We start from the raw sequence: 16,555 nt of genomic DNA on the forward strand, positions 1-16,555 counted from the left end.
CTTTACTGGACTTTGACCTGTTTTCCGTGTTCCCACCCGCATAGCCTCATCCAAGCTGTATGCTGAGGAAGGAGTGATCCAGTCAAACCAGCTTCTGTTGAGCAAATGTTCTGAAGAATGAAATTTCAGTTGAGTGGGTGTTATGGGAACATTTCTTAGGTATTTCAGTTCAAGTGTTTATTAGTAGCTATGTCCAATAGGACTGTTGCAACCAGACCACCCCCACATTAACTGAGAGTATAAAAAGGCTGATCCGCCACCTGGTCTTATATCAGCTCAAGCAGGTCTTCAGAAGATCATCTTGGTCAAGTTGAAGTAAGTAAGAATTATCTGGTTGAACAAACAGGTTTGTATTGATGCAAGACGTGATTTCTCCTGAGATTAATGTTGCTTCTTGGTTGTTCCTCTTTCAGGTTTTATCTGTTCTCTAGGAAAACATGGTGAGCTATAAAGTAAACATCTACACTGGAGATCTTGCTCATTTCAGCACTTTCCATGATTTCCGCATCACATTGGTGGGGACAGATGGTGAGAGTAACCCCACGAAGCTCACTACATGGATCCCATCCTTTAAACTGAATGTAAGGATGAAACTCTTTCTACTCATCTTCAAACTCTGCACATTTAATTTTGCTTTGAATTATTTAAACCCTGACCACTTTCCGATATGCTCAGCCAAAGCAGGCTCTTTTATAAGTTTGGTTCACTCCACTGAGGTTTCTCCTCAACCACTGGGATAATTTAGTTGAATCTTGGGGAATTCATTTGAGATGTTTTCCTTGTTTTTTCAGCCATTCACTCATAAGGTGGAATGCACCACACCACTTGGTGAGCTTTTAGCAATCATTGTGCAGAAGGAACACCATCTGGTGTTCCCAAACGGCTCGTGGTTTGTTGCTAAGGTGGTGGTGGAATCACCAATGGGAGACATCTACCAGTTCCCGATCTACAGATGGATCACTGACTGCAAGGATCACTATTTCCAGGAAGGATCAGGTTGGTTCACGTTGAGCACCTTGCAGAGAAAGAATACACTGACACTGTGAGGAAGAAAAATCTCCAACAAATTTTATTGAATAACACTTTTTATTCTTTAGCAAAGTTTCTCAGTCAAGAAGAAGAAAACATCACCCAATTATGTTGGACAAAAGATCTCGAAGAACAGCGTGCCCTCTATAGGTAAGAACCATCCAACCCTTTAATCCTGTCCATTCTTTATACCTGCTTACCCAGCCTGCACCATCAGAAAGGGTTAATAAACCCTCTGAAAGGGGAAACATTTCTATAAACGTAGCTCTATTACTGAATATCGTCAGTGTTCAGTTATCCTGAAAACATGATGTTGATTTCTCCTTTGCTAAAACCAGTTGTCTCTTTTCTGTTTGCCTTAGCTGGGATCAGCCTAAAGATGGATTACCATACAGCATTAAAGCAGAGTCCTATAGTTCACTGCCCCTTGATGCGAGTTTCTCCAACAAGAAGAAAATAGAGATGTGGTTGACTATAGGAACAGCGTAAGATTTCCCTCCCTGGTTTTACTTCCTTCTGAAATGGGTTTTAATGTTGAACTTAATGATTATTTCCATTGTTTAGGCTTGTTGAGCTAAAGCTGACAGAATGGGTTGACCACAAGATGAAGTGGACTAATATTGAAGACATACGACGTCTGCATTGCTGCCATCGCACTGAAATATCTGGTACTGCGTCATCAATAAGCATGTTTCTGGTTCTGGTAGACACTTCAACCTTCACAATTACTATCTACTGACCCCTTGGCATCACCCCATTGATCCCATAGTAATCATTAGGCTGATTCCAGGTTCAGGAACTGTATTCTGTACTTTGACCCAAGGGTCTTTGCTGTTTGGTCAGATTTAGACAGCAGCGAACGGTCTTTGCTAAAACATGAAATCTTTCTCAGAATATGTCTATCAGAATTGGAAGGAGGACTCCTTCTTCGGCTACCAGTTTCTGAACGGAGTAAACCCGATGATGATCCAGCGCTGTGTAACTCTGCCTGAGAACTTTCAGGTGACTGATGAGATGGTCTTCAAGGATGGGAAGCAGAGTCTGACAGATGAGATGAAGGTGGTTATCTGATGGTGAGTCATGTTTTTAGACTGTTAAGCCTCCTGGTAACTAACCTTCTGCTGAAATTTACAAACAGAAAGGCAACATCTTCTTGTGTGACTACAAGATGTTGGATGGAGTGAAGGCAAACATCATAGATGGGAAGCAGCAGTACCTGGCGGCTCCTCTTGTTTTGCTGCACAAAACTGATGACAAACTGATGCCGATTGCAATTCAGGTGAGGTATCCGTCCAAACTTAGTTGCTGGTGATAGATTAGATAGCCCTCGTGCTAGCAGCATAGCACTAAGTCAGGGAACTTTGCTCAACATTTTCAAGACTCCCTGATATCCTCAAAAAAGTAAAGTACAAGTCCAGCTACATTAATTTCTTAGAAGTTTCAGTGAGAGATTCTGCTGCAATATATACAAAAAGTTTAAGTCATACATCATTAGTATATAGATGAGGGAACTGCTGTAAATCTGATAACTGAAGTTCTATCTTAAGTCTGCATCAATGACAGTTTGTATGATAAAACTCATTTGTCTGGACTTAAGGTGTACATGCATTGCTACCTGTATCTGCCACAGATCAGTTTTACATTTTGTATTGGTTCATTAGCATAGATCAGTTTGGGTCATCAAGTGGACCAGAATGATTGTGGATCATTTTCTGTGCTCATCCTGCAGCTGAAACAGATTCCAGCAGAGGACAACCCCGTATTCTTCCCCACTGACTCAGAGTGGGACTGGTTGTTGGCAAAGACGTTTGTGAAAAATGCAGATTTTAACATGCATGAACTCAGTTCTCACCTGCTACGCACCCACCTACTGGCTGAGGTGTTCACAGTGGCTCTGCTGCGCCAAATACCCATGATGCATCCTCTCTACAAGGTATTGTTGATCATTAGTTGGAATGTTTTCACACAAAGGTAACTCTGGTGGTGTTGCTAATAAATGACCTTTTCCAGCTTCTCATGCCTCACACTCGCTACACGCTGATGATCAACTGCCTCGCACGGCAACTTCTCATATCTGATAATGGTATTTTCACCAAGGTAAGTAAGAAAAATCAGAGTCAGGAACTATGTCCACACCTACATCACCAAGTTACAGACACCGTCTCCCCTCTAGTTTGCATCTTCTGGTGGTGAAGGTATGTTCACCATTCTGCGGAAGGCGCTCTCCTCCATGACCTACAGATCCCTCTGCTTACCAGACGACATCTCTGACCGTGGGCTGGAGGATGTGCCCAACTTCTTCTACAGAGACGATGGTCTGAAGCTGTGGGACATCATCCACAGGTACAGACTGTTTGCTTTTAATCCTGAGTTAAAAAAAATGATTCAACTGGAAGTTCTGATCTAGTTGTTGAAACAAGAATTTAAATTATTCTAGAGTAAAATAAGTAGTTATTTTAACTTGATATTGTGAATAAAATAATGGAGAAATGTGGCTCTTTAACCAGGTGAGGACAGTTTTTTTGTCTTGCATATTGTGAAATAATTATTTGGTTTAAATTGCAGCATTAAGTTAAAACTCAATTCAAGATCAATGAACTTATGAAACAATGTTAAATCACCTTCATGAACTTTAGTTTCTGAGTGAAAACCAAAACAACTTCCTTGTGGACTTAAATTGTATTTTCAAGGCAGCAGGTGGATTTTCATTTTCAAGTTAAACCACCGTCACATGTTTTACAGTGTATTTATAAAGTCCCTCTGTGATTTATTGAAGCTTATTTTTGGAGAAAACTGCACCTATAATTCAACCTCAAAGCAGGCAGCCACTTTAAAAAATTATAAATATGTGAAGCTGCCATAACCCTTGGGTTTACTATGAATACAAAATGTTGTACCCTTTTCATTTCTTCTTAGAAGTTAGAATATAAGCAACTGTTGAAAATTTTTGCACAAAAAAAATTATAAAAAGTTGTATAAAAATTTTGAAAAGTATTTTGGAAAACGTTTCTTTCTTTTATAAAACATCAGTCTGACTTTGGACTGATGTGCTGACTGTAAGCTGCAGCAGGAATGAATCCTGAATGTTCCTACAGCTTTGTGAAGGGAACCCTCCAGTATTACTACCAGAGCAATCAGATGGTCCAGGAAGACCAGGCTCTGCAGAAGTGGATCGGTGATATATATTCATATGGGTTCCTTTCTGAGAAAAACACAGGTGGGTAAATGTTTTCATCCTGGCTTGAAAAGTCAACTTTCTATCAATACTGAACGTCACTTTAACTAATTTTCAGGTATTCCAAAGAGATTCGACACCGTAGGCGAGTTGGTGAAGTTTGTCACCATGGTGATCTTCACCTGCTCAGCACAGCACTCGGCTGTGAACGCCGGACAGGTAAGTTTCTCAAACTACTGAAGTTCTGCTGCAGAGCGTCAATCACATCAATGTTCAGGTCTCTGGACACTTTGGGGCTGCTCTTGGTCCAGCTAGAAGCTGAGAGGCAGTCCTATTTTAAAAACAAAGATCAGCGTGTGAAGCAAAGAGATGTCTCTGTCTTGCAGGGGAAGTTTACGTTAGCTTGTTCAGGAAGTTTCTGACTGATCATCGAAGTGGAGATTCACAGGGACGGTTTGGGATTCCTCTTGGTAGCTGTTACCATAGTAACCTGGTCTCAGATATGCATTATGTTAACCGTTAGCATCTGTTTTCGTTTCTTAAGCAGTGAAAGCTGCCATGTTGAGCTCAGCTAGCAGCAGCAGTGGACCTATCATTTCGAGCATTTTAGTTTATGATGGAGTTTAGAACAACAGGGGATTGACAGTACAACTTAGATTTGTCATTGTTGCAATATTACTGGACGTAAAATGCGTTTAGTGAAGAACTAAGTGTTTGCTCATTATTTCATTAGCTGCATCCAGGCTCTCTATAACCGTTTTTTTATGTGGTGACTGGCAGCAGATAATTAAGTGGTTTCAGTAACAGAACAGTATACTTCAGCAATAGCAACATTTTTATGAAACCTTGTTATTACGTAGTGAAAGCTTCTTCAATCATAACAGAGGCTCATATGTCTCTGCTGAACATTTTTGGTTCAGATTTTGTTGCACAAACAACAGTGACAGCTGAGAAGGCTATTCGTAACCTAGCAACCGAAATCAACAGAAGGCAAGAAAGTGACAAAAGACAAAACTAGATCCTGTTAAGTGCTTTTCAAAATAAAAGACTTCCTCTCTCCAAAATCACTTAGAATGTAAATATGTTTCACTTCACCTTTTTGTAATTATGTATCATCATGTTAAATTCAGTGAATAGTAATAATAATCATGTAAATTTAGCTTAGCTTATAATTGTAAATAAGTCACTAATCATGTACTTAACACTAAGTGAACGTAAATAAGTCACAACACTTGTTTCTTGGATGGGTACATTTAATCATCTGGCCATTGAATCTAACCCACATCAAGACTTTTCAGACTTGATGAGTCTGAAAAGTCAAGACTCATCAAGTCAGACAGAGGATCTTGCAGCTGGAACTGATTGGTGTCTGTTGGGTTTGGTTCCTGCAGTATGACTTCATTGGCTGGATGCCCAACTGCCCAGCGACCCTGGAACGGCCACCGCCTTCCAAAAAGGGAGAAGCTACAGAGAAAACTCTACTGGACACACTGCCTTCTTCGGATATTACCGTGCAGTCGATGGCCGCAGTTTGGCTGCTCAGCAAGGAGTCCACTGACTCTGTAAGTAGCCCTGGTTCTGTTAACATGTCTCCTAACTAAGATCTGATCTCCACCGGGTGGTTCTGGTCACAATCACTGTGTGATCCCGGCAGGTGGCAATAACTTTGACATTAACCCCATCAGATTCTGAGAGTGACTATGGTCCGGCCCCAATGCTCATACTTCCACCCTTGTTCCGCCCTTGAGCCCTTCAAATGCACGTTTTTGTTGAAGGGTTTGAGTGCGTGGTCTTTAGCCCCGCCCCATTTGCGCCCTTGGTACACACTTTGGCTAAGACGCACCCAGGTGGACTTTGGCAGAAATATTACCCTCCATGTGAGATTTTTAATTAAAAGGTGGAAATACAGCAGTGGGCTTTTCCTTTTTGATAATTGTGACCAGAACCTCTGCTCCATTCATTCATCATGGAGCAGTCTATGAAAGTCTTTCTGATGATGTGCATTAATACAACACCCTCAACATAATCATCAAATATCACAGATGTATTTTTATTCTGATCTGTATGCAAATAGTCACTGAAACCACGATGGAAACCAGATTAAACGTTCCTCTGTCGTCAACAGGAGTTTCTTGGTAACTACCCAGAGCAGCGGTTTATTGAAGATGTTCCCCTGAAAAACATAAAGGTCTTCAAAGAGCAACTTAATGAGCTGAGTCTACAAATCAAAGCCAGAAACAAAGCACTTGAGCTGGCTTACACATACCTGGACCCGGAGGTGGTGGAGAACAGCGTGAGCGTTTAGGGTTGGATCCTTCATCGGTTCCGGTTCCTCCTGAACAAGACAGCATGGAATAAGTTAGGGTGATTCTGGGTTGGTGGAGGGAAACTACTGCTTGTTATCTTAGAAAACTTAAATGATTGTAATAAAAACCTTGTGTTTCTGTAAGAACGCAGAACCATCAGGAATTAATTGTGACCTTTGAAGCTATTTGCAATGAAATAGCAAGCAGAACCATATATTCTGATTTTTTTTAGATGGATTTTAGAGGTGTAGTATGGTCTTTCATGTTTGGGAGCTTTTCAACCACAGCTTGATTTATGGCTAGAGATATTATTCTGATGTTCTTTGTTCCAGGGAAATAACATGTTGAACCTGATTACATAATAAACTGATTTTAAAATGGCTTCATCAGTGTCTGTCTGGACCTTATTGGGTTTGAAGTTATACAACTTTGGGCATTCATTAAATTCAAGGAAGATATTGGTCAGCTGATTCTTTGCTGGCCAATTTATTAGCAAAACTAAATTAAGTTTTTATTAATATACTTAACATTCATATTTGCCAAGTTAAGCTAAAATATGAGGTTACAGAATAAGAACAGATTGGGAACATCCTAAAATATAGGTTTGATTTGATGTTCCAGTCTGTAGTGTTTAAATGTGTAGGAAGAATCTGAGGAAAAAAGTACCATACCGAGGGCAGGACTGAACCCCAGGAACATAATTTCAGATTGAGGAGTCTGAAAAGACCATATTTTAGCAAATATATTTTCTGAATATGTTGCAGCCTCTAAAATGCTAATACATCGACAAGAATCACCCACAATAGGTTTTAGGCGAGCACAGCTAATGAAAAAAATGAATAAGAGGTCTTTGCTCAGTAGGTGTGTGTGTTTTGGCTCTTAAAAGAGCCGTTGTGTTTGCATGAGCTGCTGCGGCCTCTACGCCCTCTCTCCGCGGATGCGGCGGGCCAGCTGGATGTCTTTGGGCATGATGGTGACCCTCTTGGCGTGGATGGCGCACAAGTTGGTGTCCTCAAAGAGCCCCACCAGGTAGGCCTCGCTGGCCTCCTGCAGAGCCATGACGGCCGAGCTCTGGAAACGCAGGTCGGTCTTAAAGTCCTGGGCGATCTCCCGGACCAGCCGCTGGAAGGGCAGCTTGCGGATCAGCAGTTCGGTGGATTTCTGGTAGCGGCGGATCTCCCGGAGAGCCACGGTACCGGGCCTGTAGCGGTGGGGTTTCTTGACGCCGCCGGTGGCCGGAGCACTCTTGCGGGCGGCCTTGGTGGCCAGCTGCTTCCTGGGGGCTTTGCCTCCGGTGGATTTCCTGGCGGTCTGCTTGGTTCTTGCCATCCTTTAAATTTTCTCTAAACTCAGAGAAAATATGGAGCAGTTCTGAGCCTCGCTGCTTTTAAAATGGAGTAGCAACTGGGAGGCGGAGACGCTTTTTGAGTTTTCAGCTCCTGATTGGTGGGCAGATGCAACTCCGCCTACAGAACCGGCCTTCCGGGCTTTTTGGTGGCTGCTTATTGGAGGAAGCTCCTTTGAAAAAGTCCGTGAACCTCCCATCAATATTTTAGGGCCATGGTCCATACCCCGCTGTGCAGGAAGTTCTTCTGGTTGGTCTGATAGGAGGAATGACTAAGTCACACAGAAAAAAAAATTAACAATAATTAGCAATAATTTAATTATGTAATTTATTTGAGAACCAAATAGCATCCGAAATAAATATTTGAAAAATTAATATCTACAATATATAATTGTATTTAAAGTGCTATGTGAGCAAATATAAAGTATTAAAAGTTACTCAACTCACAATACATAAATGGAAAACAAGTAATCAAGTCTTTTTCCCGATCATACTCAAGACCTGTTCCTATAAACATTTTTATTTGAAGAAAATATATACTCTGTTGATTATAAGTGACGGAATGAGCTCTTATGCGTTGCAGTATTGGCTCTTAAAAGAGCCTTTGTGTAGAGGATGTCTGTGAGGGATGGAGTTCACTTCTTGGCTGCTGCCTTCTTGACTTTGGGCTTAGCGGTCTTCTTCGCTGGAGCTTTCTTGGCTGCTGCCTTCGCAGGGCTCTTAGTGGCCTTCTTGACCGCCTTCTTAGGGCTCTTCGCTGCCTTCTTGATGGCTGCTGGCTTCTTGGCCTTCTTAGGAGACTTCTTGGCAGCAGCAGCAGCAGGCTTCTTGGCTGCTACTTTCTTGGGTTTCTTGGCCGCCGCCGCTGCGGGTTTCTTCGCCGCCGCGGGCTTCTTAGCTTTAGCAGCGGGCTTCTTCGCCTTGGTCTCGGCCTTGCTGCCCATCTTGAAGGAGCCGGAGGCCCCGGTTCCCTTGGTGTGGACCAGGGTTCCCTTGGTGAGCAGGCTCTTAATGGCGGTCCTGACTCGGGCTTTGTTTTTGTCCACATCGTATCCTCCGGCGGCCAGAGCCTTCTTGAGGGCGGCCGCCGACACGCCGCCTCGCTCCTTGGAAGCGGCCACGGTTTTCACGATCAGCTCGCCGACGCTGGGGCCGCTCTTCTTGGGCTTGGAGGCCTTCTTCTTGGCCGCTTTGGCCGGAGCAGCGACGGGCGGTGGAGCTGGAGCGACTTCTGCCATCTTCTGCTGGCGACTCAACAACAGTCAGAGTGGAAATGAGAAACCCGGAGCAGCGCGCGGCACTTAAACACACCATGAGAACCGTGGAGACTCAACCGTGTCCGGGGCTCCTCGCAGCAACATGGACGGCTTCTCTTTGTGTTTTCTCGGCGACCTAAAACAGCTGAAATCTCTGTGTTGGATCAGCGCTGCGGGCCGACAGTGTAGCGGATCCGTAGCGGACTAGTTTCTTTTCGTGTTCAGCTTCTGGAAATCTCTGAAGCTTTCTGCTCTTTGTTACCGGAGCCTGAAAACTGCACCGATTCACGGCGGAACACGCTGATAATCGCTGTGTTTTCCATCCTTTCTCCTCGTCAGATCCTATCATCCTTATCAAATACTGTCTGATCGCTTCCTAACATGTTAGTGTAAAGCCTGAGAATAAAAACAACCAGCCGCGGAGACCCATTTCGTCCTAAAATGAAGATACTGTAGCATCAGCAAACACACTGATGATGGCGTCTCATGTTGTTGCCAGACTTCATAGCAGCGCCAATCAAAGTCAGATTTTCTGCTCTCAACTCCTGAAATTAATAAAAAAGTCACTTCTAGATTATGACTGCGCTCGAACTGAATGAATAAAGTATTTTCTACACTTTCTCAATCTGCGCTGGGCTTTACAAAGTTAGTCTGAAACGGAGTATTGTTTTGACTTCCCTTGTGTGCCTGAATAAAATATGACTTAAACATATGCCTTTAATTGTTTTGCTTCTTAATTATCTCTATTTTAATCTCTTTTTTAATTGCCACATTTTTTATTACATCCTGAGAAAAAAACGATGGGCTTTAATGTATATACGATAACATAGATTGGATGTAAGATTTTGCTCTTCAGTCCAAGTAAAATAGACAGGAAAACAATAGTTAAAGCACAGGAGGAAACAATANACATGTTAGTGTAAAGCCTGAGAATAAAAACAACCAGCCGCGGAGACCCTTTTCGTCCTAAAATGAAGATATTGTAGCATCAGCAAACACACTGATGATGGCGTCTCATGTTGTTGCCAGACTTCCTAGCAGCGCTAATCAAAGTCAGATTTTCTGCTCTCAACTCCTGAAATTAATAAAAAGTCACTTCTAAGATTATAACTGCGCTCGAACTGAATGTTGGTGTCTGAATAAAGTATTTTCTACACTTTCTCAGTCTGCGCTGGGCTTTACAAAGTTAGTTTGAAAGACTGTTATGCGTTTCTGGCTTCCTTTGTGTGCCTGAATAAAATGTGACTTAAACATATGCCTTCAATTGTTTTGCTTCTGAATTCTCCATTTTAATCATTTTTAAAACTAAGCTACTTATTGCCACATTTTCTATTATATCCTGAGAAAAAAAACGAGTGTTTAAATATTGACAGTTTAATCATGGCAACTATCAACGCTCTCACACATAATTTAAACTAGATGACCTATTTTTAGGGACAGATCTAAAGCATGAAGGATATCAAGTCCTGAGGACCAGGGATTGAACTATGGAAAAGAAAATCTCCAATGATAATAACTTCAAGTAAAATTGATAGCAAATAAACATTTTATTGCAAAGTAAAGTTTTTTTTTCCCTCAAAGCAACTTATAAATCTTAAACATACAATTGAACAGTCAATTTCCATTACATTTGTTTTTCATTGAGTTTTGAAGTCATACAGCACCTTGATTATATTCCATAATTCCTTCTGAGAGGAATAAAAGCACATATTCCCACCACTGCAAATTTTATTAAAGAATCACCAACAAATCCCAAAGCATGTCACAGAAAAAGCTTACTTTAGTAATTACATGATTAAAGGAAAATCTGGTCATGATCAGAAGTGGAGTTTTATTTGCCGATTCAGGGAGCTTGTCGTTTGCGTACCATCCGGATCCGGCAGAAGCATCCAAAGCGAACTTTGTAGTTCCTGCAGGTTCCAGTGTTCTGGTCGCTATTGCGGCAAACAAACCCCTTGGTGGGACTGTAGCTGAAAGTGAACAGATGATGCCGAGTTAGCACAAGTTATTGCAAAAAGCAGTTTAGCCAATAAAATCCTGTGATAGTAAACTTATTCATGCTTTGTCCCCATTGAAGTTCAGCGAAATATTTCCCTAAAATTTCAAATTTGTGCCAAAAATGAGTGTAATCTTGGCTTTCATAGATAGGAAGGTAAAAGGGAATGAGTTGTGTGGTCTTTTTAATCTGACTTGTTTTAGGACACAATTTTTCAAAATAAGAGCCACCAGAGGGCGGTAGAGAGGAAAAGAAAGTTGGAGAAAAGACGAAGAAAAGAAATACAAATATGAAAACGTTAGTTTTTGATAATGCATTTTTTAAATCAAAATATAATCTGATTTTCAATCATAATTTATAAAAGTTAAAATAATTAAGATTTTAAAAAAATCTTCCTACTAAGTTTCATATCTCTTGAAGTGCTATTTCTATTATAACTGCACAAAACCTTTCTATTATAATTTTTAACTGTGTATTATTAAAAATTGTACATTTATATATTTTAAACTCCTACATAGCTTTATGCTGCCGTTACAAATGAATTACGCCACTGTCGGACGGTAAGAAATATTTAGATTTTATTCTAAAGTAACTTATTGAAATGTTATTTTTTCAAAGTAAGAGCAAAACAGAAAAATTTCAGTCAAGAAAAAAGACTGAAGGAACGTCCAGCAGTCCAGCTGTGGAGAACATTGCTGCAAAAATCCCCAAAGAACTAAAATCAGAATATATGGGGCAACATTCATGCTAAATGAATGCATTAAATTATTAAATGGTAAATAAAAAACATTTTACACATTTTGTAGCCTGCCAGCAGGAACATGGCATGGAAAGGTTTGGAAAGTCCTGCTGTAGGACGACTTACGAGTAGAAGCTCTCTCCTGTTCTGATGGCTGGGATCTCGCCGTCGAAAGTAGCGGCCTCGATGTACACCGGTTCAGCACAAAGGTCTCCTCCAGGGTTTTCTGAGATCAGGGCGCTCAGGTGCTCCCAGTCCCCAGATCCACTGGGATCGTCTCGGTTGTACTACTTGGTCCAGCACACTGCAGGAGAACGGAGTTAAACGGCTGCACTGCCAAGGTAGAAATTCAAATAATTTAATCAATTCTTAATCGGGTGCTGTAATATTTTTTGTTGAAATTTGCACCATTTTCACAGGAATCAGGTGCGCAGCTGAGGCGAACTTTATAATCAGAGCACTCCCAGTCCGGTTGATCTTGGTTTCTGCAGACAAAGCCGTTTTCCAGATCATTTCTGAAAAGGGAAAGAAAATGCTCAAACATGAATTAGTGCTTTTACACAATTTTAAAAACGTATGTCATTTTAAAGCATTTGTGTTTCCATTGAAATATAGTGAGACATTTTCTGCAGATGGAGAAAACACAGAACTATGTTGAACTAACTAAACTACCAAATGTATTCCAGGAAGTCACAAAAATAAACTGAAACACGTAGTACTACAGGACTCAACAAACATTCTGCTAAAATTTGTCAACATTTTGAGTAATACATTCTCCTAATCCCACCATGTAACCAAAAGTTTGTTTTGACATCTAGAAAAAGGATTAAATTAGTTTGAATGATTTCTTGTACATTTTATAATCGTTTTAGTTTCCCCAGGTTTGTACTTCCTGTTTGTATGTATTCATCCATCATGTACTTGTATGGAGTGAAAATGATCCCAAAATATCTGTGCGTGCAATACTGGATTTGTAAACCTTAAAAATAAAACAAACCTTCTCCTGTGCCCTTAAATGTTGAAAAAGTACACACACACACAAAACTGCATTTACGCACAGATCGAGTTACAAGTGCACGAGTATTTGAGACTCATTTCAAGCTTTGGGGAAGCTCCCAGATTTTATGTGGAGATGATACGTTTACATGCTAGTAAAAAGTGGGCCATTTAAGTTTTGCTCCGTCTTGCTCCCGTGTTTGCCTGGCTATTTCTCCGGCCAGCGAACCATTCCGCCACCCAGTGGTCCTTTTTCAGACCACTTAGCCTCCCGTACCACTCAAAAATGCACAATATGCCTATAAATAATTTTAGGATATTATAAGTGCTGAGATATACCGTTTCCCACCGAACTAACGTGTTTGCCACTTCGGCACAAGCACAGTGAGAAACGTCAGAGGATAAAAACACTAGACTCAGACCAAAACTCAGATGGCCCAGCTTTTACTAACATGTACACGCATCATCCACACACAAATCTGGGAGTAAAATCATCGTTTGCTTTTAGCAATTCAATTTACCGATAGTCTTTTAGCCTTTTAGCTAATTCGATGCATTTTCAGAATTAGCTAGTTTTGGCTAACTCATCGTTCCTGCCAAATAAATGAATAAATTTCAGGTTTTGTGATTAACTTTGTAACCATGCTTACAGATAAATATTTTCCCCGGTCTGACTCGCATCGAGCCCAGAGAGAGTAACAGCCTCGATGTCTACTGGGTCGCGGCAGATCTTCCCCGGATTCTCCCTGCGAAGATCCACGATGGTCTCCCAGTCTCCAGTTCCAGAAGGATCATCTCTATCAAACCACTGCGTCCAGGCCTCTGGAGCAGAAATACTCAGATTAAGGCTCTAAACTATTTACATGCTCTAGTTAAAAATGATTAGAATAAAAACTTGATACGGTGTGATTAACAGCACTGGTACTCACGGACGTGGGAAGGAACTTCACAGGGCGGTCCTGAGGGGAAAAAAAAAAAAAATCTCAACTAAAAAGTGAAACATGAACAGACTTTACCTGTGGATAAAACGTCGAAACCTTATAAACGCTCCAACAAGCGCAATCTAATGCGTTTTTTCCCTTCACCCTTGGCGACTTTGTGCCAAGTTTTTGGCCTGACCCTTGAGTTTAAGTTGAACATAAGCAGCAACAGCAAGCTATGAAAGCAGGATGTTACGCAAGTTTAATTAAAACTGAAGTGCAAAATCATAATTTTCATTTTAACACTAGACATCCAGATTTATCAGCTGCATCACTGCAAAAACTCAATGTTTACCGCTTACCCTTCAAAATATAGAAAGTTTAAGTTCAGTTTTATTTTCAGTACATCAACTTTTATAAAATATCGACTTTATCGCAAGCGCAGTCTTCAACATAACAGATTAAAGTGTCAGGATCAGCGTTCTTCAGACACAGTTGGTGGCTCTTAAAAGAGCCTTTGGGTTGAGTAACTTCCGCAGCGGACAGTTTACTTGGAGCTGGTGTACTTTGTGACCGCCTTAGTGCCCTCAGACACGGCGTGCTTGGCCAGCTCGCCGGGCAGCAGGAGCCGCACAGCGGTCTGGATCTCCCTGGAGGTGATGGTGGAGCGCTTGTTGTACTGAGCCAGACGAGAGGCCTCGGAGGCGATGCGCTCGAAGATGTCGTTGACGAACGAGTTCATGATGCTCATGGCCTTGGAGGAGATCCCGGTGTCAGGATGGACCTGCTTCAGCACCTTGTACACGTAGATGGCGTAGCTCTCCTTCCTGGTCCTTCGCCTCTTCTTGCCTCCCTTGCCGGCCGTCTTGGTCACGGCTTTCTTGGAGCCCTTCTTGGGCGCAGACTTCGCGGGTTCAGGCATCTTCTCCCAAAATGACAAGTAAAGCGGTATACTCGGGAGACTGTTCTTATACACAATACATGTAAATTTAGCTGTGTCGTCCCTTTACTGTGATTGGCTGAGCCGTTCAGCGGGCTTCCAATGAGAGGCAGCGCATCAGTGGTTTGAAAATCCCCGCGCGCGCAAATTCAGTGTTCACAGAACATGTTAAAACTCGGATTAGGAGGTGAAACTGAATTATTGCAACATATGTACTGATGAAGCTGAAAAATCACAACACTGTTTCCTTTAAGACAAGCTAAACACAGGATTTCATAGTAAGACTGTAAATGACTTTATTAGTATTTTTTTGTTTCCTCATTTAAACAATAGTTAATTTTTAACCTTTTGACCGATGCTTTTAATTTGGAAGGGTTTTTAAAGGGACAAGGTTGCTAAGTGATCTACACAAACTTCTGACAATAACTGACAATTAACTGTTTTGGACATAGTGCAGAGAGTAAGAGAGCGTACGAGTCACAGTTAAAGGGAGGTAACTACAGAATAGTCCAACTAAGGTCTAAACAATTAATTAGTTAGCGCTTGGTTGATGAGGGAACAAGATGAGTGTTTTGACAAGAGCATTGTATTTATTGAGCGTAATGTTTATGTTTCGACATGAAATAGTGTTAATATTTGATAAACTGTCGAACAGTTGAAACAGTTGGAATACGTTTTAGTTCATTTGTAATATAGAAATGTTATAGTTAATTAAATACATGTATTGTAAATTTAATGTTATTACATAAAGTCAGGTTTATAGGTGAAGGGAAAAGGTTAAAACCACTAAGAGTTATTAATGGTATTTTATTTGTATGTTTGTAGATGTTTGTAAAGAAATGTGAACCATCAGTTTGAGAGACCATCTTTTCAACCAGGACTCTACAAAGACAAACGAAAAACTTCGTTAAAATTGAGATTCTGCTTCTAAATTCTAGTTGCTGGAGAACATATTTACTATTTACTAGTCATATTCTAAATTTTTGTTAAAAAAAGTTTCACTTATTGTAATGAGTGTTGAACTCTGCAGCTACACAGCACACATATGGAAAAAAACTGAAGTGTTTCAGAATCACTAATACTGTTTTACATCAAACATTTAAAGGAAGAAGTGTAAACAAATGAAAATATTGTAAGGACAGATATATATATAAGAAATATAATGTGATCATTGTAGTGTTGTGTTCTGTGTTTTCTGTGTAGTTATTTTCAAAGTTTTCTGTGTTTAGTCCTGTCCCTGTCCTGTCTTCCCTGTCGATTGCTTCCCAGGTGTGTCTCATTCCTTGATTCACTACGTGAAATACTACTCTTTTTTTTTTATCCTTACCGGAGGGCTTGCTGGACAAGGTGTTTATCTTTTCCTTGAGTTTATTGTTAATAATAGTCAACTGTTCAGTCAGGTTCCTGTAATCTGAGTTATTTTTCTCCAGCTGCATTTTGTGGCTTCTCCAGATGCTTTGGTCCTGAGTCTCTGTTGGAACACGAAGGAAAACAAAATAAGTACTCTTACAGCATGTCCCATCACACAGTAAATATACAAATTTGGATATTTTTTTCCTTTATTTAAAAATAATTACTTTGGACTGCGAGGTAGATGTTTCCAGCCAGTAGGAGCAAACACACCACACCCATAAAAACACAGGCCCATTTGAAAGAACTCCTCTTCACAGACGTTTTGCTGACAAAAGACACTTAAACAAGGAATAAATACCTTAAAACATGTATTTAAAATAAACTATCAAGACACAAACCATTCAGAAATATTTTGTTGCTACAGTACAGCAGCTTCTACACAGAATCAGCAGCGCTCTTACTTTTGGACTGAGCCTGTGAAAGTCCTGAAGGGTTTGGCG

At 40.8% G+C, this 16,555-nt stretch overlaps 5 protein-coding genes across 5 annotated transcripts; 1 reads left to right on the forward strand and 4 right to left on the reverse strand.

Moving 5' to 3' along the window:
* Window positions 1–242: 242 nt before the first annotated feature.
* On the forward strand, window positions 243–6,890 carry LOC103153212 (arachidonate 15-lipoxygenase B-like). Its single transcript, XM_007574035.2, has 15 exons — window positions 243–315; window positions 414–581; window positions 792–996; window positions 1,098–1,179; window positions 1,392–1,514; window positions 1,594–1,697; window positions 1,922–2,088; window positions 2,168–2,308; window positions 2,759–2,962; window positions 3,040–3,126; window positions 3,203–3,372; window positions 4,125–4,246; window positions 4,323–4,423; window positions 5,596–5,766; window positions 6,330–6,890. Exons 2-15 carry the CDS (start codon window positions 438–440, stop codon window positions 6,507–6,509), a joined length of 2,001 nt encoding a protein of 666 aa, XP_007574097.1. The 5' UTR covers window positions 243–315; window positions 414–437; the 3' UTR covers window positions 6,510–6,890.
* LOC103153192 (histone H3) lies at window positions 6,748–8,062 on the reverse strand. Its single transcript, XM_007574010.2, has one exon. The coding sequence runs from the start codon at window positions 7,837–7,839 to the stop codon at window positions 7,429–7,431; it is 411 nt and encodes a 136-aa protein (XP_007574072.1). The 5' UTR covers window positions 7,840–8,062; the 3' UTR covers window positions 6,748–7,428.
* Window positions 8,063–8,359: 297 nt separating this feature from the next.
* Window positions 8,360–9,113, reverse strand: LOC103153206 (histone H1-like). The gene has a single exon (XM_007574028.2). It carries the CDS (start codon window positions 9,091–9,093, stop codon window positions 8,491–8,493), a length of 603 nt encoding a protein of 200 aa, XP_007574090.1. The 5' UTR covers window positions 9,094–9,113; the 3' UTR covers window positions 8,360–8,490.
* Window positions 9,114–10,638: 1,525 nt separating this feature from the next.
* On the reverse strand, window positions 10,639–16,549 carry LOC107833195 (cartilage intermediate layer protein 2-like). The gene is made up of 8 exons (XM_016661762.1): window positions 16,517–16,549; window positions 16,280–16,393; window positions 16,030–16,173; window positions 13,772–13,801; window positions 13,493–13,664; window positions 12,255–12,361; window positions 11,973–12,150; window positions 10,639–11,081 (listed from the first exon to the last, which is right to left on the reverse strand). Coding segments are annotated over exons 1-7 (585 nt in total). The 5' UTR covers window positions 16,518–16,549; the 3' UTR covers window positions 10,639–11,081; window positions 11,973–12,133.
* On the reverse strand, window positions 14,004–14,704 carry LOC103153205 (histone H2B 1/2-like). Its single transcript, XM_007574027.2, has one exon. It carries the CDS (start codon window positions 14,682–14,684, stop codon window positions 14,310–14,312), a length of 375 nt encoding a protein of 124 aa, XP_007574089.1. The 5' UTR covers window positions 14,685–14,704; the 3' UTR covers window positions 14,004–14,309.
* Window positions 16,550–16,555: the final 6 nt, after the last annotated feature.

The sequence above is a fragment of the Poecilia formosa genome, unplaced genomic scaffold (assembly GCF_000485575.1).
Source record: "Poecilia formosa unplaced genomic scaffold, Poecilia_formosa-5.1.2 Scaffold342, whole genome shotgun sequence".
Taxonomy (NCBI): domain Eukaryota; kingdom Metazoa; phylum Chordata; class Actinopteri; order Cyprinodontiformes; family Poeciliidae; genus Poecilia; species Poecilia formosa.